At 38.2% G+C, this 25,521-nt stretch overlaps 1 protein-coding gene across 1 annotated transcript; it reads left to right on the top strand.

Moving 5' to 3' along the window:
* The first annotated feature begins 11,723 nt into the window (after positions 1-11,723).
* Positions 11,724-22,328, top strand: LOC108960054 (disease resistance protein RUN1-like). The gene is made up of 9 exons (XM_039309145.1): positions 11,724-12,392; positions 12,902-13,988; positions 14,128-14,412; positions 14,499-16,175; positions 16,366-16,413; positions 17,891-19,570; positions 20,799-20,925; positions 21,102-21,449; positions 21,870-22,328. The coding sequence occupies exons 1-8, from the start codon at positions 11,914-11,916 to the stop codon at positions 21,173-21,175; spliced, it is 5,457 nt and encodes a 1,818-aa protein (XP_039165079.1). The 5' UTR covers positions 11,724-11,913; the 3' UTR covers positions 21,176-21,449; positions 21,870-22,328.
* The last annotated feature ends 3,193 nt before the right edge of the window (positions 22,329-25,521 follow it).

The raw sequence follows: 25,521 nt of genomic DNA, 5'->3' as shown, positions 1-25,521 counted from the left end.
GATGCTTTTCCGTTTGGATATCTAAATTCTGGAAAAATTTTGCTTTCCGCTCCTACACTTTCACGAAATTTTTTTTAATCAACTTTTAATTTTTCTAACCAAAATTTTCCATTTGCACAAATTAATTAATCAATTATTCCAATGCCAAATTTGGGGATGCGACTGTTAGACAACATTAGAGTGTGATGTGGGCATATTTTGTCAATGTTGATGAATTCTTTTCTTTTCTTTTCCTTTTTTCCATGGTAGCATCTATGTCAACAAAATGTCCTGATGTTGTTAGACGATTATAGCAGCTAAGTTTGGCCAAATATGGCGTTGGAAGATCTTCATTTGACTATTTGTGCAAGTAGAAGGTTTTTTGTTAGAAAAATAGAAGTACCAGGATTTGATTAGCAAAAGCATAGAAGCAGGGGACGAAAATTGTTTTTTTTTTCTTCTTTTACTTCTAATTAATGACTATTTCATTGGAACGCTATGTTGTTATTTCAAGATGGAGCAAACATTTTTATTTCGATAGAGCTGTATTTAGCTCTACAAGATCATGTAAATGGACCGCTTGACCTGAATATTTACCTACCACTCATAACGTGTCACTCTCCTTGAATATCGTCATATTGCTTCGTTATGCATTGCGTAGTTGCCTGAATATGTATTTACTACTCTTAAACCTGTCACTTCTCTTGGAACTGTACTAACGAAGGAAGAGAATTCTGCTTGATTCATCGCATTGGTTGGGCCAACCTTGATAAATACAAGAATTATTGGGCCTTATAAGTAAGAAAAAAGCTCATAGAGCACACTAACTTGTGGATAAGCCCACTATAATAAGCCCCGTGACCTCATTCTACATTATACAAATGTCCTTTGGCAACGTATGCCTTCTTCTGCGACGCTGAAGCATCCTCCGCCTTGCAGATTGAGATCCAAGCTCTGAATATAGCTCTGCGCCATCTTCTGTGGAGCGGCAAGTCTGCCGATCCCCTGATCATCGATACGGACTGCCTCAGGGTGGTTGATGCGGTGGCTGACCCACAGCAGACGCCTTGGGAAGGAAGATCGCTTCTTGCTGAAACGGCCGCCATACTCCCCTGCTTCTCTCGTATCCAAATTAGGTTTTACCGTTGTGAGGCAAATGCAGCAGCGGACTGGGCTGCCAGGGCCCATTCCCGCGGGTCATTGACTTCGCCTTGGGCCTTTCACCCTCCCCCATTTTGTTAGTTCTTATTCTATCTGATACTTTACGAGCGGGGTGTATCTCTACTGTTATTTGAATGAAATCTCTCATTATGACAAAAAAAAAAAAACGTATGCCTTCTCTATCTTTATCCTCTCCTTCTGCAAAAACGAGAGGCTAAAGATAAACGTCCGACCACTTCTTTTTTTATTGGCAGTGCGAATTCTTCAAAGCATTCGGGTCTGTTACTGTCCAGTTGCGGATCCGCACAATTCGTGCATCAACAAAGCTTAGTCCCACTAATTAGATTTTATCATACTGATCTACTCTTCTTAATATGTTCTTCACATATCAAATTATGCAATAGGGCATGCCATATAATGAAGAACTTGAAACAAAGACTTATTTATGTTGACACTTGCATCATCGGGTGAACTTCTATCCAATGACACCAACAACTTAGAATTTGAATGGATCTGAATTTATAACTTAACTACGAAATTTCAATAAAGTTTTGCATTCTGGTTTATCGGATATTGGGAGCACACACGTAGCTCCTATCTCTCTTTATTAGAGTGTATTTGGCAACGATTCTACTTCTGAAAACAATTTTTGATTAAAAATGATTTTTTTTATTATATTTCCAACAATAATTTTTTAGCAAAAGAGGGTATTTGGTAACTCGTATAAAATTTTTATTCTCCGGATAGAAATGTGTTTGGTAGGATTCTAAATTTTTTTTATTAGGTTTGACGAGACTTGACCTCGTCTAGGCGGTGCGAGGTCGACCTCGCCCTAGCCTGGCAAGGCCCAACCGGCGAGGTCACTGGCCCTCGTCTAGCCAGTCACCAGTCATGGCTGAGGTCGTTGATCGGCCAAAAGGAAGAAGAAGAAAATGAAAGAGAAGAAGAGAAGAGAAGAAAAAGAAAAAAGAAAATTAGACTTGATTTTAGGAATTATTCTCGAATCAAGACACAACTTTTCTTTACTTTTTGATTTTATTCCAAATCTATTTTCAAGGAACAAAAAAATTTATTTTTGTTCCCGGGAATAAAAGATTTACCAAACGGATTTTTGTTCTTTTTTTATTCCTAAAAATAAAAGAGTAGAATTAGTTATTCACGGGAGTGTTATCAAACAGGCCCTTAATTGCTCCGCTCACTTTGTATTTTGTTCTTCCCTTTTCCTCTCTTGCTTTCCGCGCTAGTCTCTCTCCCTTATTTTATTCTCTTCTTTACGCTCCCCTCTCTTTTTCCTACTCTCTCCTTTGCTTTCCGCGCTAGTCCCACATGTTCCCCTCCTTTTGACTAAACTCTCTCCTTCCTTTTTCCTCCTTTTTTTCCTCCTCTTTTCCCCATTGATGTTGTGACGAAGTTTCTTATGTTTGCAGTAAAGACCTAGCATCAAAGGAAACAAGTTGCTGTAGCAAAAAGTTGATTCTAATTTGGGATTGACCTTAAGTTCTAAATGGCAAATTCAGTTTACCAAAACGTGACTTGGGGTGCTTGGCCCTTAGTAGCTAGTCCTCCATACTCTTTGCTATCTCCATTATCTCATCTTTATCAGCATTTTTCAGCAATTAGCTTTGCCATCCAATACTCAGGTCAAACCTTGGTTATTAATAGCACACCCATCCCACTCCACCGCCCAAGCCGTTTCTCCCGTTAAACTTCTTAATTTCTATTTTTGTTCCACACAAAATTAGAATAACAGAATTTCTAGACGACAATTAGACAAATGAAAGCTCCAAATCAAAACTCGATAAATCCTAATCTTAACTTTGATGTTAATTGTTGTAAAATTAAAGTGGAAGCCAATTGGCTCTTGCCTTTAAATCAATGTGAGAAAATGAAATAACCCAATAAATCAATAAGGAAAAATAACAATTATAAGAAATTTACGTGGTTCAATCTGAATTTTATTCCATAAAGAGAGTGAGTTGCAAATGATCCACTTCACATGTTCAAGTTCTTCCCAATATTAGATGACATTTAAACCTGCGGTATTTTGGCCTAACGGGGAGTTAACTCATAGCTTGAAACGCCCGTCTCCATAAAGAAAATGGCCACACCTTTTTTTCTTTCCTCAAGAGTATATATGGCCCCTTCTTTTGTACGGCCGAAAGAAATCCCACCTCTGTGCGCAATATAAACAAAAGTCTCCAAGTAGTCAAACTGGTCAAACTTACATACTTCTCACCAATTGAAAGCAAAATTTGAACAAATGAAAATCCTCCAAACGGATCGGGCTCTGTACCCAACTTAAAATGACGAAGCGCATGCAGCTTCCTCTCTTTCCCTCAATTGCTCCGCTCCATCTATTTTCTTATTCCCTTTTCCTCTCTTGCTTTGTAACGCTCATTCTCTCCCCCTTACTTTCTTCTCGTCTTTACGTCTCCCTGTCTTTTTTCTCTTTCTTTCCTTTGTCTTCTTTATGCTTTCATTTTCTTCTTCCGTGTCCCACATGTTCCCCTCCTTTTGACTAAGCTCTCTCCTCTCTCTCCTTTTCCCGGTTTCTCAATGATTACACCTCGTGTTGACGTTGTGACGAAGTCTCTTGAGTTTGCGGTACGATTTAGCATTGAAGGGCACAAACTATTGCAGTAAAAAGTTATTGTGATTCGGGGTTGGCCTTAAGTTCTAACTGGAAGGTTCAGTTTAGCCAAACACGGATTAGTGAGCTTGGCCTTCAGTAACAAGTCCTGCAACTGTCTTGGATATTTGGGCAGTTACTATTTATCTTGTGGCTGTTGCTCGAGGAGTTTACTAGTAATATCTGTTGTACTCAGCTGCCAGTAATAATATGCTTGATTTTATGTAAAGTTGGTGCTTTATTATGGAATTAGGCCTAAAAAATTATACCTGGGAATATTTTTCGTGCTTGATAGGGACTTAAGTCTTGTCTGAATGGGGACATTTTGAGGGCCGTCTCTGTTTTTTTAATTTAAGCATCGGAGGCTGATCCAGGAACGTCCATTCTCGCTTTCGAGTGAGGGGTCCCTTTCAAGGAAGCGGCTTCGATGAATTCCTTGAAATCAGTATGTGCACTCACATGATTTCTACTTTTTAACATAAGGGAAGACGCAGCTCCAAGTCAAGCAAACACCAAAGCAAGACGGGAGACCTTTTGTGAGGGAAACCCACAAAAACATGGAAGCAACAGGGGCTGCGGCATCCACGTCAAATTCTCCAGCAAGGCAAATTGCTGATGGCAATTAAGTGATCAATTTTTAAATTTATGATATATAAGTGAGTGAAAAATAAGTTATGGACTTACACTGTTCTTGTCCCAACATGACGATGAGCACTTGTATCGTGTGATTGTACTGACAACAATTAGGTTCGGTGTACACTCAGACATCTAGGAGGGAGGGCTCTTGGGAACAATAGTGGTGCTTTTTTTTTTTTTTTTTCAGTCTTGTTTAATTTAGATTTTTTTTTTTGCACAATGCTTATAAGAGAGGTTTTGCTACAACCTGCTGCCTGAACACTAGGGGTGAGCGGTGGTCAGGGTCGACCTGGACCAACCCCGACCGGCCCAACCTGCCGGTCTGGTCCCGGTTCCCAAGGGGCGGACCGGTCGGTCCTTGGTCCGAAATTCCAAGGACCAACACCGTGCGGGTTGGTCCTCGGTCCTAGAGTTTTGGGTTGGTCCAACCCCTGACCAACCCTGTATATTATATTATATTATATTATTTATAATTCTCTTATATATTCAAACTTAAGTAAAATGTATGTTATATTATATTATATTGAAATGTTCTATCAATAGTACTAATAGTAATTTTAATTTAAAACTTTTGTTGAGTATTAATTAAGTGTCGTTTGTTTTGTTTTCGGTGTTTAGAAGTTCAAGTGAATTAACAAGATGTGAAGTTATATATTCATGGTTTATCTTAAGTATTTTGAACTTTTTATAGTTTAATTGTATTTTACTAATGAATTTCAGCTGCACTTTGCTTTTCAATTTGTGTCAAATGGTAGAAGTTTTTGAAGAGTAGAGAAGTACTGCAGTTGCTATGGTGATTTGCTAGTCAAGTGATGTGAAGCTCATTTTTTGGTTGAGTGGACTCTAAATGCAGGAAAACGCTTTTTGCATATGATGTTATGAATATTAAAGATAGATGATTACAAGAACTTTCCATATTGTCCCATATCTCGATGAGCGGTTAGTAGGTACAAAATTTTTATTATTGTGCCATCTTAAATTTGCTAAATATGTATTGGTATTTATAGTTTAGTTGCACAATGTCGCATTATTGATGGATGTGTAATTTGAATTTGTAAGTTTGCTTTTTTAGGGAGTATAAAAAATAAGACGAAAAAATTATCGATCGGTCTGGGTTGACCACGGAACCGGACCGAACCCATTGGGTCGGTCCGGTCCTTGTCCCAAGCTCAATAGGGTCGGTCCTCGGTCCTAAAATTGAGGACCGACATCAGACGGCGGGTTGGTCCTAGGGTTAGGGGTGGCCGGACCAACCCGGACCATGCTCACCCCTACTGAACACCTTAGTACTTGAAAATGGTTTTCGTCATCCACTAGTCACAAACACCAGTATGAAGAACCAATTGCACTTTGCGAAAAGAAAAAAAGGTTCAACTTAGCAGCCACTGCCTCGTCATCGCCCCCCGCAAGGCTGTAGCCGCTACTCCCGATCGACACCACCATCAGCACGTCCCTATCGTCGCAATCCCCATCTCCATCTGATTATTCATCCATCACCATAATTTCTCTCTTTCGCATCTTTCAATCACGGCTCCTCTTTCTGATTTCTGTCGATCTCTGTAATTAATAGCTCAATGGCGACGTTTTAATCCACATTAAAATTTGAGGTGGGAAATAGGATTCTAACTATCGAGGCTTCCTTTTCTCCTAGCATTTGAAATCAACTCTTAATTTTCTTCAATTTGTTGGATATTCCCACTCCATGAGGTAATCGAACATGCTCTTTTCTCACATCATGTCCAAAAGCAATTCTCAAAGCACAAAATATGCTGCTAGTGCTTCTATTGCAAACGAAACGCGTGTTCCATTCCAAGTTGGATTTGAACATCGCAATAAATCAAACCCTGCAAAGTTTGATTGGATGACTGACTCATTTTAGAATGAGGGCAAGAGGACATTGATGAATAAACAAGACTAGAAGAAACTTCTGCTTTGTTTAAGTACAAAATGGCACGTACATAATGAGGGAATTGTGCATCAAAATCACAGGAGACCGGTCGGTGAGAAGCAAGCAATAAAACGGCGAGTTGCTTAAGCGAAAAACAAAAATGACTGAATAAACGAGGATTTATGACAATTGCATTGCTGCAAATCATTGAGCTCAATTGTGCAGGCAAAGAGGTTATTTTGCATTCCATATACTCTTTGTATATGAGGATGTAAACTATTTGCGCAAAAAGAAAAAAAAAGTTACACTGCGCGTTCCTCTTCGTCGGCGGGTAAAAGGAGAACTCCACCTTTTATCTTTGCTTTTTTGAGTCCATTTTTCTTCCCACGACAGACCTACCGACCCCACAAGTGAAAATATATAAAAGACCAAAAGAAGACCCTCCTTTATACACTATGAACAGACAGGCTAAGTTGTCAAACCGGTTAAATTTACATAATCGTCTCAAACATAAAACAAAATAAAGTTCCCCTACCCAAGAAATCCAAATCTGACTCGGACCAAAGCGCGTACCAAACTTCAACAAATCAAAATCCTTCAACCGGGTCGGTTTCATTCGCAGTTCAAACAGAGAAAGCGCCCATGTCTCTCTCTCTCTCTCTCTCTCTCTAAGCTGCTCCGCTCACTATTTTCTTCTTCCCTTTTTCTCTCTTGCTTTCGGCCGCTCATTCTCTCCCTTATTTTCTTCTATTCTTTCCGACGTTTCCGTCTCCCTCTCTCTTTTATCTCTTTCCTTTGTCTTCTTATGCCTCATTTTCTTCTTCTTTGTCCCACATGTTCCCCTCCTTTTGACTAAACTCTTCCCTTTCTCTCCCTCCTTTTTCTTTTCCTCATTAGACAGTGATTAGCGAACGAAGTTGCAGTCCAATTTCTCCATCAGCTTCATTTTTTAATCTTTTCCGAGGGCTAATTGACACAGGTTAAGTTGAAATAGCTGCTATTGTTTTAGCAATATCTAGAGATGGCGGCAACTTGTAGAAGTTCATGAGGGTGGTGGCGTACCGTTTACATGTTTGTCATTAGCGATTAGACTTGATGAATGGACTATATTACAATTCCATGACTTCGGTCAATTATATTGTTGTATAATATTGCATCATAAGCAAATGGCGTTCTCTTTTTCTGTTTCCTAAATAGAAACACTTTTGTTAACATGCGTAATGCACTACCTCAAATTACAAATTGGAAAGAAAATGAGATATGATAGTATGTTGGACATTGGAGTTCATAAGGATGTCGGTTTACAAGATACATGTTTCGATATTGAAGAAATAAACTTGCATATAATAATAAAGAGTAGATAGCAAAGATAAAATGAAATATATTTTAGGACGAATATGAATTGCAATTTTTCTGTATGAAACACATATGCAAGCTTATTTCTTAATGTAACGTGAGAAGAATCAGTACCAATAAGAGAATAGTTCACAGAATTAGGAGAATTATAGAGTATAATCATTCACTAAGTACTTCCCCATAGTAAATTATACCTAAACACTAAGAATTAGTTTACAAATCAAAACAATTATGTCACACCACATAGAAAACGGAGGATGTGAACTCTTTGCGGAAAAAAAGGAAAAAAAAAATGATCATTGTGTTTTTCTCTTCCTCTGCGGGCTAAAAGGAGAACTCCATCTTTTTCTTTTCCTTTTGCGCGGCTCTGCAGTTGAGTGGGTTGAGAAAAATAAAACCCACCGGCTTTTCATTTTTCTTCCTCCCACAAACCTACCGACCCTACAAGTACATTTAAAGACCAAAGGATGCACCTCCTCTGTGCACAATATAAATAGAGAGTCCAAAAAGTCAAACCGGTCAAAACTTAGATAACCGTCTCTAACAAAGAAACAAAATCAAGTATCCAAATTTGACTCGGATCAAAGCGCCACATCAAATTCGAACAAATTAAATTCCCTTTTCACCAAGTAAAAAAAAGAGAGCCAAATTCACCAATTCTTACACATAAGTAGGGCCATTTTAGCTAGTGATAGTTATATGAGTGAATTTGATATAATTTTAGATTGATATCCATAATTTGGACCGCATCTAAAAGGTTTGACATAATTATACTCTTTGTCCCCTCCATTAACTTATCCTTTATTGACATCTTTCATTGTTTCTGGCTACTTAGTCTTGCCATTCAACACCTTAGACAATCTTGGTTGTTGATGGTGTAAGTATCTTAACACTCTACAATTCAAAGTCCCATCAAACTTTTCAAATCTATTTTTGCTCCAATATAATTGCAACAATAGTGTTTCTAGAGATCGGTCAGACAAGCAATAGCCTCAAAGCAATTCCAGAAAATCCTTTGTAAAATAATTCAGTAGTTAACAAATTTTTGCAATTAAATCAAAGCGAGATAATGAAACCACGGGAGAAATCAACAAGCAACAATAAAGAACAAAAAATGATTTATGTATTTTGGTCCGATGATCTGTACTTATTTCTCAGGAAGAGTCAGCTGTAGATAATCTATTACTCAATCGGAGAATTATAGAGTTACAATCTCCCCACATATTGGAGAATTTCATAATCCTAGATTACACATAATCTTACAATATTTAGTCTCACGTAATTGTTCAATATATAAATCATTAGAAATTCACTTATGTATCCACAAAGAAAAAAATGCCTCAATTAGATGTCGAATTTTCTACACAAATCTCTGTGTTTCTTGCTCCTCTTAAAGACAGGAACTTTACTTATGCGGCGCACCATTTCATCTCGTTGTGCGAAATAGATTCCTTCACTTTATGCCTCAGTTACGTCAAATCTTGGATGTATATGTAAAATCACCGCCCTTGGATATCTTGTTAACCAAATCTTGGATTATATATCCAACAGAAAACCAAATTATAATCGAAGGGCAGGCCAAATCAAAGTCTAAAGACTTTTAACTTTCAAGACTCATATCGAAACATAATTTGACATTTTCCTCCACAAACCACATTTTCAGATGTTCCCAAGCGTTCGTGCTCAGTTATATAAACAAAAGGAGACCAATTCAAGTGATGGAGAGGTGAATAAATCTACAATGGGCGATCGAATTTGGGAATCTTGTGAAATTGCGAGAAGCGTTGGAGTTTACTCAACGACGACGGGCGGTGATGGGGTCTTTGCTCAACGGCGCGCTGTTATTTTATTATCGTCTTTACGCTCGCTCTTCTTTTCCCTTCTCTTTCTCTCCTTTGTTTTCTTGTGCCCTCAATTTCTTCTCCCTTGTCCCACATGTTCCCCTCCTTTTTCAAAGGGTCAGGCTTTTCCCGCTCTTCATTTGGCTTGCACAAGTCATTCCACTGTGTTCTGACCATATTACCCCTTGCCTTTTCAAATGTTAGCATGCTCATGCGTGGTGCCCATTGGTGTCCCTCTTTTTTATTTGTTTCGTCTTCTTCTTCCACTTTCTCCTCCTTCTTAGTCCGCCCAAGCACGGTCAATTTAAGTTCTATGTTTTGTTCTGCGTTTCTTTTTTTTGTCTCTTTAGAATTCTGGCAATTCTTGTGCACCCCTAGCTTAGACGAGAAAAATCATACCGAACGCCCATTCCATTATCAACATGACTTGGAGCATCACTACGCCAATCTTGCACATTATTAGTCGTTGGAGCCACCGAACATTGAGTTTGCGCATCAAAGCTGAAGCTGGACAAGTTGCTCGAGTAATCGTTGATGGTGTCGGAGGTGTGGAGGATCTGGGCCAGTTAGCGAACTCGGAGGTGTACTGGTGGTGGTAATGGGTGGGGGAAGATGGATGGCTTGGAATGGGAGTCCACGCAGATGATTGCAGGTCTTCGCCGTTTGATCAGACGAGCATTGGACATAGAAGAAGAAGAAGAAAAAGAAGCAGAACAAGAGAGTGACGTCGTTTTGGAGTATCTCGAATTGGTGGAACGGAACGAAAAATTGGGAAAAAAAAAAAAAAAGAGGACTGGCTAGGTGGGTGACGAAGTGGACGGCGTGTCGTTTATGGGTGCCCATATCAAATGGAAATGCTTAATCCTTTTTTTTTTTGTTAATAAGTAATTGATTAAATGAACTAATTAATTTAATAAAAAATGATTAATTTATTTTCCCCTCTTTTTAAGCAATGTTGGACGGACAAAATTTCCTCAAAATTGATGTGCTCACACATGTGAAAGCTGACATCATATTCACGATGATAACGTCACACACGTCCAATGATATAAAGTATAATTATTATGTAATCACATAAGATTATATATAATTGGATAAGTACACTGATGGGCAAATGCTTGTTGAATCTAAATATGTATGTGGATGTGAAACGAAACTTTTAGGATAAGATTGTTTTTAGCAATCAAACTTTTAGTGAATGTTTGAAGTTGGTCATTGAATTTCTACTTTTGCTCAAATTGATACTAGTACCATGTACTCTTTTAGGTGGCTCCGACTCTCCATGGTCAAGTAATCTTAATTGGTCTTCCCAAAGAAAAACTTACGTGGCAGCATTTTTTTTTTCCTGATGGAGAATGCAAGAAAGCCGATCTTTGCAATTAGGAGGTGACTTTTTGAGTTATTTATAGGTCTAGAAGTACATGTCATCTTCAGAGACAATACTTACAAGTGTTCATGTACACATATATAAAGAATTTCTTCAGTAATCCATGACGCAATGGATTCAGAACCTTTAGAAGAAAGAATGCTACTTAAAAATATAAATAAGCTAGGCATAACTTATTTATATTTTCTATTGCGTATACATTTTCTCAATTTAACTTTAATTTACATATGAAACAAAAAAGGAAATTTGCTCTAGAATTCAATTTTCTGCATTTATTACACCACTAATTTCCTTACAACATATATTTAGGTTAGTACAATCCAAGACAAAAATATAGTTATAAGTTTACTTTGCCATATCTCCCCATTTCACGAGTATAATATTATGATGCATTTTCTTTCTCTTATCAGTATTTTGACTCTTAAATTATTATATTCATCTAAGAAGTTATATTACTCAATGACCTTTGATTCCTCCTTTGCATCACATTTTCTTTACCGTAGGTTATTCATGGTTGAAAACTTGCAAGAAAAGACATGTTCGAGTGAAGCACGCACCAAGTAACTAACAAAAAGGCCATAAAAACAATAATGGAGCTAGTGTCGTTGCTTGAGCAGTTTACTAATCAAGTTACTAAGCTGCTAGTAATGGTTTGCTGAATGGGATCACTCGTTGTGGGTTTGGCTACCCAGCTTAGTCCGATGATGAATTGAATTTAACCTGCCCGTCCAAAAAACAAGAAAACAAAATTGAATTTCGGAATATTTTTCGAGCTTGACCCGGGTCAAACATCCTTCTCTGTTTACTTTAAGCATCGGATGCCGATCCAGGCCAAAAGCTCGAATTTCCAGATCTTGCGCGTGGGCGTGGGTCCATTTCAAGGAAAGAGGGCTTTTAAGGGATTCCTTGAGATCGGTTTGGGCATTCACACATGATTTCTACTTTCTAACCCTAACGAAGACGCAGCTCCAACTCCGAGCAGGCAAAAACCAGAGCGAGACAGAGAGACCTTTTGCGAGGGAAGCCCCCCAAAAACATGGCAGCAACCGGTGGTTCCAGCGCGTCGGTGACCCAGTACGACGTGTTCTTGAGTTTCAGAGGGCCCGACACTCGCGACACCTTCACCGACTGCCTCTACCGGGACATGGTCGGCCAGGGGATCGTCGCCTACAGAGACAGCGAAGAGCTTCACGCTGGTGATCGGATCGACGATCTTCTGAGAGCGGTCGGCGAATCCAAGATCTGCATACCGGTCCTCTCCAGAGGCTATGCTTCGAGTGCTTGGTGCCTCCGCGAGCTCGCTCGAGTGACGGAGCTCCATGAATCGACTGGGAAGCCCGAGATCCTACCCATCTTCTTTGATGTCACGCCCACCGACGTCAAGCTCAGGACGAAACTGTACCTCAAGGACTTAAAGAAGCATGGGCAGAGGCACGGTTCTGAGATCAGGCAACGGTGGGAGGCGGCTTTGGGAAAAGTGGCTGAGATCAAGGGATGGGAAGTCCGAGGGAAAGCGTAAGTCAATGCTTATTTATGGAACTTTTTTAAAGCTTCAGTCCAAATGCTATTCTCTTATTGTTCTTGTAAATGGCAGTGAAAACTAGCTGGAGGGGTGTATGTTGTTGAAATATATTGGTTGACGTGGCATATACAAACCCTTTTTTGGTATATGAGCAATAATTCATTTCTCACCGGGGAGGAAAAAACAGAGGCAATTCACTAATTCTCATACATAAACAGGGCCATTTTGGCTGGTGACAGTTATATGAGTGAATTTGATCTAATTCTAGAATGATGTCTGTAATTCGGACCGCAAAGGAACATCTTCTTTCTCAGAAATATGGTCAAATTGTAAGTTTATCGTACCAATCATATCTTGTGGAGTCTATTAATCCAAAATTCTTGTGGCTCTATAGAATTTACTTGAGACTTAAAAATAGTGATCCAACTCAAATGCTCTACTAGGAAGTAGTAGTGAGATTGTTATTTGTTTTCTTGGACTAAAAGTGTTTGGTATGTGGCAGACAAGGTGAAGTCATTGAACTCGTTGTGAAAGAGGTTCTGTATAAGCTGAAAGTAAAACAAAGACCTCTGGACAACAAATCGGTTGGGGTAGACAAACAAGTAGAAGCCATAATGGATTTGTTAGATGTTGACTCTGGCACGGGTGTGCGTTTCGTTGGAATCTATGGAATGGGCGGGATCGGTAAAACTACTCTTGCTAAGATTGTTTTCAATGAATTATGTCTTCAGTTTGATGGCCAATGCAGCTTCATTGGGAACATCCGAGAATCATCGAAAGGAAATGGCCTAGTAAATCTGCAGAAACAGTTGGCATCCGACATCTCTGATTCTAGATTTGTAGAAAATTTTAGTAACACTGATGAAGGGATAGACAGCATAAGAAGGATAGCTAGTTCTAAGAAAGTTCTCATTGTTCTAGATGATATAGACAAGAAAGAGCAACTTAAGAAACTAGCTGGGCACCCTAACACTTTCTGTTTTGGGAGTAGGATTATCATCACAACACGAGACAAACGAATTTTGGATGAAGAGAAGGGAATATTAGCTTATGAAGTGAAGGAAATGGATCGTGATAAAGCGCTAGAACTTTTCAGTTTGCATGCATTTAACGGGGACTCTCCTCCCAATGCTTATCGAAGTCTCTCTCAAGAAGTTGTATTTATGACCGGGGGACTCCCATTGGCTCTTGAAGTCATAGGTTCCTATCTTCATGACCAAAAAGAGGAAATATGGACAGAAACGCTAGAAATGTTGAAGAAGGTACCTCATGATGAAGTTTGGGATAAGTTGAAGATAAGTTATGATGCATTAGGAGATGTGGAAAAAGAAGTTTTTCTTGATATCGCATGCTTCTTCATATCTAGAAAGAAATTATGGGCAGCCTATTTCTGGGATGCTTGCCATCTTTACCCCCATAAGTCATTGAAAAAACTTACCGATTTGTGTCTAATTAAAATTGTTGATGGTGATACTATATGGATGCATGATCAATTGAGAGACCTTGGAAGAGACATTGTTAAAAAGGAATGTACCCTTAGTAGGTTGTGGAATGGCCGAGAAGCTTTGGAAGTAATGAGATCAAAAGAGGTAAGTTAAAAGTAGGATCCATACATTATCCACCGTGAAATTATTTTCCCACTTCCCATTTAAGATAATCCTGTTAGGCATTCTAAAGGACAAATTTAATGTTTGCAAGCTCATACTCATTGATGGTTTCTATTGGCAGAGAAAAGGCAAAGTTAAAGCACTCAATTTAGTTCGATATGGTTTGGATACCCTCAACATTGTGGATGAAGAACTTGAGAGGATGCCAAATCTAAAATTTCTCCGTTTATATGAAGGGACTTTTGCCGGAGACATCAACAATTATCTCCAAGAGCTAAGTTGGCTTTCTTGGCATTCTCCTCCTTTAGATTGTGGAATGGCCAATTTGCACATGAAAAATCTAGTCATTTTCGAACTTTCAAACAATGGGAACACCGAAAACTGGGGTGGATGGAACATTCTCAAGGTGTGAATTCGTACTTTTGTTCTCTTAACATAGACATAGTATTCTCTATTTGATCCTCTATGATAATATTTCAATGATCTTTGCAGATGGAAAACAAATTGAAAGTTCTTTCTCTCTTCTATTGTGATGGATTGAAACGGACTCCAGACTTTTCTGGATGTGTGAGTTTGGAGATACTATCTCTCGATGTCTGTCAAAACTTGCAAGAAGTTGACTCCTCTATTGGGAAACTAAAAGGTCTTACTCACTTGCAAATTCATGGGTGTCATTTATTACGAAATTTGCCTAAAGAGATTGGAGGACTAGTGAATCTGAATCACTTTTATATCCAGGAGTGCTCCAAAATCAAGAAACTTCCAAACATCGGGAAATTAGCATCATTGTCTAAGTTGGATATATCAAGCACAAAAATTACAAGTTTACCTGATTCTATTTGTAATGCAAAGAACCTATCATTCCTTGATCTATCATACACGTCAATTGTAAAACTTCCGATTTCTATTGGAGAGCTTACAGAAGTCAAGTTCCTTTCACTCTCTAATTGTCAAAATTTTGTGGAGCTTCCACAATCAATAGGTTATTTGACAAAATTACTGGAGTTGGATCTCTCAAGGACAAAAATTGTTGAGTTACCTGATTCGATAAAGAATCTCAAGAAATTGAAGGTGATGAGGATGGCATGTTGTCCAATACAGAGGTTGCCTGCCGGTATTGGAATGCTAGAGAGCATGGAGGAGCTCAATGTCCAAAATTGTCAACAACTTGCAGGCAAACTCCCAACTACAATTGGCAAACTGTTGTCTCCAAGTATCCTAGACATATCACAAACTAGTGCTTGTGCAGTCCCAACGACAATTAATTCCCTCACGCAACTCCAAGAGCTGGATCTATCATTTTGTTATAAGCTTCAAGAGCTGCCAAAACTTCCCTCAAGTTTGAATTGCCTATATTTTAAATCAGTATCATTGCGGTTAGTTCCAGATCTTAGTTACCTCACGAATCTGGTGTCTTTGAAACTGTCCAACTATGGAAAAGCACTTGCCCAGGCATCAACTCTTCAATTGCAATGGGTTGGGAAGTTATCTAAGTTGGAGCAATTGGAGTTGTGCCTTTCAAATCTTCCTGTGCCGTCAACGGAGTTGGGTTGCCTACCTCGACTTAAAACACTCACCTTACCTTGTGTGGATAGTTTCGACTCGGTAGTCATTGGACCACAATTTTCGCGCTTGAAAAATTTGTCCAAATTGCATCTTTGTCACTCTCCACTAAGGGAAATTCAACTCGATGGGCTTGAACTATTGGGAAATTTGACTGTGACATATTGCAAGTTTCTTGAGGGATTGTCAGTTAATTCATTGAGATGGAGGAAGCTGTCTAGAATGGAAGTTGAAGAGTGCCCAAAGCTTCTTCAAATTCGATTTCTTGGTACGATGGAATCATTGGAGAGGCTCTTAGTTGAAGACTGTAAATCCCTAGGAGGGTTGTATGGTTTATCAAACTTGAAGAAGCTTGAGACTTTAAAATTCCACACATGCCGTGTGCTACCGGTTATTGAGGGCCTTGAAGAATTGGAGCTTTTGCAGAACTTGGACTTCTTGGGGTGTCCATCGTTGAAAGTGTTGACTAATCTACCCAACTCAAAGATACCAAATGAATGCGTCATAGAGGTATCGAATTGCAAGAAGTTACCAGATTGCAATTATGGCTATTACGGGGATTATAGAGAGGAGATTCTTGACTGGACAAGGAGGGGATTAAACCAGGTGCGCCTTCCTTCGACCCTTCTCTTATTTCTCAAATTTTAAATTTTCGGAAACACAGGCGTAGGCATGACTTTTCTTTCCCTTGTTCCGTTTACTTTCATCTTTCTCTCTCTCTACGTTCCACAGGCAACCGCGTCGTGTGGTTCTTTCTCTGTTAACATTTCTCAATACTTGGCCTTCTTCCTTTCAGGAGGGTGCGGCACAGTTCTTGAAACATGGCCGACCGCTCATTGTACAGGTACGGTCTCTTCTACGGACCCAAAATTCTTCTCGCGTCGATGAAGTGAGAAAATTTCTTTTTTCTCTAATGTGTTGGATGAAAATTTTATCTTTCGTGAACTCAATATATTCTCAAATATCGAAGAGCTTAAGTATTGTAAAATGAAATTAAGGTCGTTTTCAAAAATAAGTTGCAGTCTCTAGAGATCTTTGTGCTAAAACGAAAATAATAAACATTCCCTAAAACCAAATTAACTTGAAATTTTCTTTCAAATACGGGGGAATCCGTAAGCAGAGAGATGAGTTTAAGGTAGAAGATAGAGATCCTAAAATATCACTTGAGTCAAATTAAATTTCAATTACAAAATTTTGACCTACAGGGAGTAGCCTTGTTAATCTAGACACATAGATGCACTTTGTGAATAGTCTAGAAGGTAGACGCCTGAGATGATCATTAACTCTTTCACAAGTCAACCATACAATTATGAGTATAATAATTTCTTACACTGGCAATTGATGTAATAAAAATCTTTCATATAAACAAGAAAGTGATTGCGTCAATATTTCCCCAACCAAAGATAAAAATCTCGCACGTGGGCACAAAAGTAGTAGCTCAACCGTAGTTAATTGTTCGAATAAATTTCTTTTAAATAACTAATCTTTCCCTTCGTATTTTAAATGAAAAAATAAATATATAGAAACGAATATATAATTAATGTATTTGAGGTGTTACAATTGGATGAGCCATGAGAAAAAGGAATAGTAGTGAAAAAACATATACCGAAAACAGAGGTAGCTTATAAGCAGTACCCTTTGTAACAATGTTCTACTTGTCCTGCTACGCCTGTCAGACTAACTGAATGGTTTGGCATTCTCCATAAGAAGGCAAGCATGTGAAAATAGTACAACTCTTATCATTTGCCCATATTTTACTTATTGCTTGATATTACAATTTTTTCTCGTCAAAGGATTTACTCCAGATTTCTATTAAACACATGTAGAAAACAGATAATTCATGATATCTATTTATCTAATCACACAGTGAAACATATTGTTTTGTTTCTTTTCCTGGTAGCTGAATCTGATTAGAGTGAAATACGAAGTAGCCAATGAAATCTGGTTGAAATATGCACATACTTCATGGACATCGAATCATTATACTGCTATATTATTGGGTAATTATGTTCATCAAGTTCTTTTTTATGAATACATGTCAAAAGCTAATAAAAGCAGGGACTTTTGATGAGACATCAACAATCATCGCCTGAAGTTAAGATGGCTTTCTTGAGGTTTTCCTACTCTAGATTGTAGAATGGCCAATTTGCACTTTAAAAATCTAGTAACTTCCAAACTTTCACACAATTAAAACGCCAAAAACCAGGGAAGTTGAAAATTTTTGAAAGTCTGAATTTGTACTTTTGTTCTCTCAACATAGAATTTTATTTTTTATTTTTTCCTTTGACGCCCCTCTGATAATGTTTCAGCTACTTTTGTAGATGCTAGAAGAATTGAAGGTTCCTTATCACGAAGAATGGGATAAATTGAAATGGACTGGATACCCGAGTTTAGAGACATTGTATTTTCACTACTGTCTAAACTTGCGAAAATTTGACTCCTCAATTGGGAAGATGAAAATTCTTACTCAATTGGACATCATTTGGTGTACGAATCTTCGAACTTTACCTGAAGAGATTGGAGGACTGGTGAATCTGAAGCACTTCTCTATCAAAAAGTGCTCCCAAATGGAGAAACTTCCATACTCTATAGGGAAATTAGGATCATTGTCTAAGTTGGATATATCATCCTCAAGAATTACAAGTTTACCTAATTCAATTGGCAATGCAAGACATCTGTCATTCCTAAATCTATCAGGCACGCCAATTGTGGAACTTCCAATTTCTATCGGAGAGCTTACACAACTCGAGTTACTTTCACTCAAATATTGTCGAAATTTGGGGGAGCTTCCAGAATCAATTGGCAACTTGACATCATTACAAAAGTTGAATCTCTTGGGGACAAATATTGTTGAGTTACCTGATTCGATTATAAATCTCAAGCAATTGAAGGTGATGAGGATGGGATTTAGTCCAATAAGGAGGTTACCTGCCAGTATTGAAATGCTAGAGAAGTTGGAGGAGCTCCATGCCGAACATTGTGAACAACTTGTAGGCGAACTTCCGACTGAAATTGGCAAACTATTGTCTCTGACTATGATAGACATTTCATATACCCAAATTAGTGCAGTGCCAATGGCAATCAATTACCTCACACGACTCCAAAAGCTGGATTTAACACATTGTAATGAGCTTCAAGAGTTGCCAGAGCTTCCCTTGAGTTTGCATTGTCTACGTGTTCACTCAGCATCATTGCGGTTAGTTCCGGATCTTAGTAACCTCACAAATCTAGTGGAAATGCTTCTGTCTAACGGCTTTGGACAAGCACCTACCCAACCATCAAACCCAATGCAAACTTTCCGATTGCAATGGGTTGGAAAGTTATCTAAGCTAGAGAAGTTGAGCTGGGGCCTTTCAGATTTTCCCATTTCGTCAACAGAGTTGGGTTGCCTACCGCGGCTTAGAGAACTCACTTTATCTGGCATGGACAATTTTGACTCGATAGTTGTTGGACCACAATTTTCCAACTTGAAAGATCTGTCCATATTGTGTCTTCATAGCTCTCCACTAAGGGAAATTCAATTGGATGGGCTTGAACTATTGAGTAATTTAGGTGTGAGAGAATGCAAGTTTCTCGAGCGACTGTCAGTAATTTCATCAAGTCTGAGGAAGCTCTATAAAATGGAAGTTTTAGATTGCCCAAAGCTACTTGAAATTCAATTTCCCAGTACAATGGAATCATTAGAGGAACTTCGAGTTGGCTATTGCGATTCACTGGGAGGGTTGCACGATTTATCAAACTCGAAGAAGCTGAAGGCTTTGCGGATCTACCAATGCAATGGGCTACGGGTTGTTGAGGGCCTTGAGGAATTGGAGCTTTTAGGTTTTTTGTATCTTTCTAGGTGTGGATCGTTGGAAAGATTGACTGATGTATCCGACTCAAAGATACCAAATGAATGTAGGATAGAAGTATGGGGTTGCATGAAACTAAGTAGTTATGAGGGTACTTACCAAGGTTACAAAGAGATGATTCTTGTCATGACGAGAATGACATTCAACAAGGTGCGCCTTCCTTCAACCTTTTACTTATTTTTCAAATTTTCATTTTTCAGAAACGCATGTAGGAGGCATCACATTTCCTCATTTTTGCTTGTTCCATTTGCTTCCTTGTCTCTCTGTCTCTCTCTTGCATGTCTTAATTCATACTTTTTTTATATAAATCTATGGATTATGGTTAGGTCCACTATTAGTGTAAAAGAAACATTCATTATTTTACTGTCTGAACTTCATTTTGTAATCGAATTTTTCAACGTGTCAACCATCCAATGGTGAGTACGTAAAGTGTTTCGTACATGAGCAGAGGGCTTAATAAAGATCCTTTACATAACTAAACAACGATTATATTAATATTTCACCTAGCAAAGATAAAAATCACGCTCTCTACACTTATCCATTAGAGTTTAAAATGAACTAGTAAATTATATAAAAACAAATATACGACTTTTGTATTATGAAAAATTTGGAGTGGTACTTATTAGATGAGCCATGAGAAAAGTAAAAATAGTGAAAAAAGGTATACCAGGAGCAGAGCTTATATGCAATACCCACTAGTCAATAATGTTCTACTTATCAAGCTATGCCTAGTAAACTGTAACTGTTTGGTTCACAGTCACCTTAGAAAGGCAAGCATGCGAAATGGTACAACCCTATCATTTGTCAAAACTTTAAATATAGCTTGATATTCATTTTTTTTCTTGTCTAAGGTTTATTAAACAGAAAAATTCGTGAAAAAAAGAAGAAGAAGATGCTTGTACAAAATGAATAGTTCATGATATCACGCACATCTTTATCTAATCAAGTGGCAGAATGTATGTTTTTTTTTTTTTTTTTCCTGATAGCTAAATCTAATTAGAGCGAAATATGAAGTAGCCAATAAATTGTTGGTGAAATATCTACATAGTTAATAGATACATAATCATCATGCTGCCAAATAGTTTGTATAATTATGTTGAGTTCATCAAGTCCTTTCATATAGATATTTGCCGGCAATTAATAAAGCTATGGATTATGATAGATCTGCTAGCACTTGTTTGCATAATTAGTTTTCACATGATGTGTAAACCAAGGTGTATAATGTACACATTGGTTTACATACACCTTGGTTTACGCATGATCCATAAATAAAATAAAATATGCATTGTACCTTAACTATGATATGAAGCATTGGAATGGTCGGACTTCAAAGCAGATGGATTGGATAAGAAGACTGATCCATTTTTTCTTGTACCAGGAAGATGCAAGGGAAACAGATGCAGAAGAATCAGTGATGGACACCAATAACTACTATTCTCAGAACTTGCCATTGACTATAGGTTTTCTATGGTCTCCAGAACCCGACACTGAGCTCGATTCTACAAGTAAGTCACTGCTGTTAAAATGAATATACTGTCATCCTGTCACACAATTAACATCTATTAGCTTATCAACGTACAAAAAACTAACAGGAATTGAACTAATCTTTGGATGTTCTGCTGCTATTTTGGATATAATATCATCTATTAGCTTCCCTCAATAGTACAAACTATTCTTGCAGGCTTGAATAATTCCCAAGTTCCTTCACGAACCACATCTTCGGATGTTTCCAGAAGTTCATGCTCAATTCTATAAGCAAAAGGTGACTGATTCTAGCAATGGAGAGATGAATAAATTCACAATGTGATCGAGTTTGGGAATCTGTGAAATTGCCAGAAGTACTGGAGTTTGCTCTAAGGACATGTCCCCCCTCTCCCAGGTCCATCACAAGAGAAACTTTATGTGGATTTGTCCGAGGAAATTAATTCCATTTTGTGAAAACCCATTTGTGTGCCACATCGATTTCCGATACATATGATACTTTTCTCAAAGGTGCGCAATATCGGACCAGGTCAAGCTCTAGGTATTGGTACGTTCTTCTAATTATTTGTGCCTTAGGTCCCTCTTTTTTTTTATGCCGCGAGAAGTCATTTTTAAGCAGTGAAAGAAGAAGACGACCTAATTCTCCAGATGACCCAATATTTTGGAGTCAATTGCGATGATTGCTATCAATTTTTTGGTCATATGCAGCAAGGCACTGTTTCATTATCCATTTTTGGTAGATTAATGGTTCTATCAAAGTTGCTCAAATAACTAAAGAATGCCAAAATACAAAAAAAGAAAAAATAAAATGAACGAAACAATCAAGCTGGAGATAGACTGTATCTGGGGATGTTGATCATTAATCTAAACTAGCTCACCGTACACATGAACTTGAAAAGAAAAAACAACAGTGAAATAAGAAAGTGGTGACAACAAGCCTCTTGACAAAACTCTTCTCCCTTTGCAGATGTGGAGGAGACCTCTAGTCCTATGTGCTACCGATCGAGTTCCCGGGAAATGGATTATTGGACTTCACTGGATAAAGCAGGCCGCCTGGGGACTAGTTTTCGAGTTAATTACGCTGAAGCTACTGTAGAATGGCTTCCATATGCAATATATGGAGAGCTAGGAAAGACTTGCTGCATAATCAAGTTGCTTCTCCTGTTGACGTTGGGATGAATCCCCTAGTGTTTGCAGCAAGATATAGCATCGAAGGGTGCATAAGCTGCTGCAGAAAAAGGTTATTCTGATTTGGCATTTGCCTGAAGTGTATTGGTATGCTAGGCCTTTAATAATTAGTCTTGTGACTGTTTTGGATATTTGGGCAGTTAGTGTTTACGTTCTAGTTGGAGCTAAGGTTGTTGCTTGAGTAGTGTGCTAATAATATTGTTAGGTTTTGATAAATTATATTGAGTTGACAATTTGATTGAGATCTTTGGTTAATCAACTTTGAGGATGGTAGGTCTCAAGTTTTTTTTTTTTAATCTCAGTAGGTCTCGAGTTTGAAAAGGTAGAATTTGATGTATTTAGGTTTCATTGATTCACTAAACGATGATTATCGCCACAAAAATGATTCTGGTCACCTGTTAATTATCACCGCAAAAACAAAATATCTTGATTAACTAAACAATAATTCAAGTGGTTTGGAAGAGTTATGCCGATGATTGTAGGGAGCTGCACGGTGAACTTCCTCCTGAACGGTGGAGATCGGACCATTTGAGAAAAGCAAGGGTTGGGATCAATTCGTTGAATTCTGCCAAAACGGACTAGGTAAGATGGGCAGCAAGAAAGGGTGACATCGTGAACGTCGCTAATATCGTGATCAAACGGTCCTAGATTGAAACAATCTGATCCAAAGGTTGGGAATAACAATAGGCTTGAATTCCTCAGCAAGTTTTGCATGCTAAGGACGCGATCGACGCATTTCCAAAAGTTTATTTACCTTTTAGACCATCGAGATCATAATCGATGAAGCTTGAGACTAGCAGGGCGAGTGATCGACCTCATGCTACATTTTGCAAAAGATTGTCAAATTGTAACTTTTTCTGCTATTCATTGGAGAAACAACCCCGTAATAGTGAATAAATACAATGATCTCATGTCTCTGATAGAGAGGCCAGCAACATCATGTCTTATTTTCTTATCAACTAGGATTTCACCTGCGTTCTTCTAATCCATCACAACCTTATTAAACTCATCTAAGTGGTCTTTGGTGGAAGTACGCTTAGACCGTTGAAACAGAAACATCATCTTCAACATATGATAATTATTTAAATCCTTTGAGCCCGAAATTTTCCTCATAACACTGCAGCATCTCTCTTCACCACCACTTCTATTAAAATCTCGATGGTATCAACATGATTATACTTTTTGCCCTCTCCATTAGCTTTATTGGCATCTTTATCATTTCCAGAAACTAAGCCTTGCCATCCAATGTCTCATCTCGCTTCACCAGCCAAGTTGTTTCTCCCGTTAAATTTTTGAATTTCTATTTTGCTCTAGGCATAGTTGCAACAACAAAATTTCCGAACAACGATCATACAAGCAAAAACTCCAAATCAAATCCAGAAAAGATTCTAAACTTAGTTCTGATACCAATTATTGTAAAATTAATGTAAAAACTAATTGAATCCTATTATTAAATCAACATGCAAGAATGATATGACCAAATAAATCAATGAGGAACAATAAGGAACGCATGAAGTCCCAATGTGGATATCTATTTTATAGGGAGATTAGTTGCAAATAATCCACACTAATCAATCTAACGAGTATAAAGTACAATAGCTCACATACTCACGTGCTTCTGAACCTTAGATTCCACCTAAATCACTGTTTAGCCTTGTGGAGAATTACAGTTTTAAACACCCGTATCTCCGGAAAGAGAACGAGGATGTAAACTCTTCGCGCAAAAAACGATCACCGTGTGTTCCTCTTCCTCTTCCTCTCCGCGTGGCTAGAAGGACAACTCCACCTTTTCTTTTCTTTTTGCGCTGCTGTGGTTGAAGGGGATGAGAAAATTAGAACCCCCGCCTTTTCATTTTATTTCCTTCGACAAATCTACTGACCCAACAAGTGCATATCTATATATATTTATGAGAGTCCCTTCTTCTTTTGTACGGCCAAAAGAAGTCTTTCCTCCACATGCGATATAAACAAAGAGCCCACGAAGTCGAAACGGTCAAAAATAAATAATACTCTTCCTCGAACAGAAAACAAAATCAAATTTTCCATTGCCCAAAAAATCCAAATTTGACTCGATTAAAGCGCACACCGAATTTGAACAAATCAAAATCCTTCAAGGTTTCGTACACATCTCAAACTCGATATATAATTTAACAACAAAGCAGGTCGCTAAGGTATTAGTAAAGATCTAGCATCGCAGGTCACAAGTTGTTGCAGCAAAAAGTTAATCCCCAGCTTAGTTTGATGAAGAAATGAATTTAACTTACCCGTTAGTAGACTAACTCATCTTTTCCTGCTCTAGGTTGATGAGATGGAGAAAAATCCGGAAAACAAAAAATGTATAAAGACAGCATTGATTGTTCCGTAGGCGTATTACATTGAATCTGCAAGCCCTTGGGGTTTTTCCAAGTGAGAAGTCTTCGCAGCCGGGACAGGAAACGTACATGTCTTGCAGGATAATGCAGACGTGGTGCCAGGAAAAACTGAATGGATCTGTATGCATTATGGTTAAGGGTATAGAAGCTGAATCGATGGCTCCATGTGAATACTAGCACTCTTCTTAATAAACCACTCAAGTGATTTGTGGTCGAGTGACAAGTTTCCTAGAAACCGGAATGCAATTTGCATATGGAATCTACTCTGCTTTTAGATAAAACAAGCTGAAGTAGGCAATTTTGGGATGTCCCAAATGATGATCATTAAATCAATCTTGCACGAACCCCTCCAAAATCTGTCAAGATTACTAATTAATGATCACTGTTTGGGACATTGCAAAATTGCATACTTCTGCTTGTTTTCTCTGCATTTCTCCTCTTGGTCTTTTGCACTCTTCAGTTACTAGAGAAATTTGTAGAATCATTCATTTACCCACACAAAACAAATAGCCTTCTCTCTCTGACCACTTAATAGATAACAGTGACGGAAATTGACTGTAAAGCACTCAACTACCAAATTTAGTTGGATATTTGGAATGTTTTCATCGTCATGTAAAAAATGACTCCTGATGGCATAAAAAAAAAAGATGACATCTGACACAAAGATTCAGGCAAACTCATTCCAAATGAGGCTACTTCTTTCAATTTCTATCAATCAGCCATCACAACTACTAATAAGCTAACAAGTCACCTGCCAGCGCCACTGATACCAATACATTTAATGCTACGCTGGTTCTATATTTGCATAGTGCCACACTTTGAGAAAAAGTATCATATGCATTGGAAATTATTATCCAAGTTGTTGAAAATTTGGACGATGCTTCCATGTGGCAAGCAATCGATATTCACAAAGCGAATAACTTCCCTCAATGAATGGACAGTTAGGGCCTGTTTGGTAACCATCCAAACAGTGCCAAATTCTGATTCTTTGTTCCCGGAATCAGTTTCGGCCTAGAATCGCGTTTGGTAAATTTTTTGTTCCCGGGAACAGATTGGGAA

Source organism: Eucalyptus grandis, chromosome 3 (genome assembly GCF_016545825.1).
Source record: "Eucalyptus grandis isolate ANBG69807.140 chromosome 3, ASM1654582v1, whole genome shotgun sequence".
In the NCBI taxonomy this organism is placed as follows: Eukaryota; Viridiplantae; Streptophyta; class Magnoliopsida; order Myrtales; family Myrtaceae; genus Eucalyptus; species Eucalyptus grandis.
The sequence above is the reverse complement of the archived record's forward strand: the minus strand, read 5'-3'. Positions and strand labels throughout refer to the sequence as shown.

Excerpts from the sequence above, each read along its gene's own strand:
- LOC108960054 (XM_039309145.1), top strand. The coding sequence starts at position 11,914 with ATGGCAGCAACCGGTGGTTCCAGCGCGTCGGTGACCCAGTACGACGTG. Across the intron at positions 13,989-14,127 it reads AAGTAATGAGATCAAAAGAG|AGAAAAGGCAAAGTTAAAGC; the intron begins GTAAGTTAAAAG and ends TTCTATTGGCAG. Across the intron at positions 20,926-21,101 it reads CACTGAGCTCGATTCTACAA|GCTTGAATAATTCCCAAGTT; the intron begins GTAAGTCACTGC and ends CTATTCTTGCAG.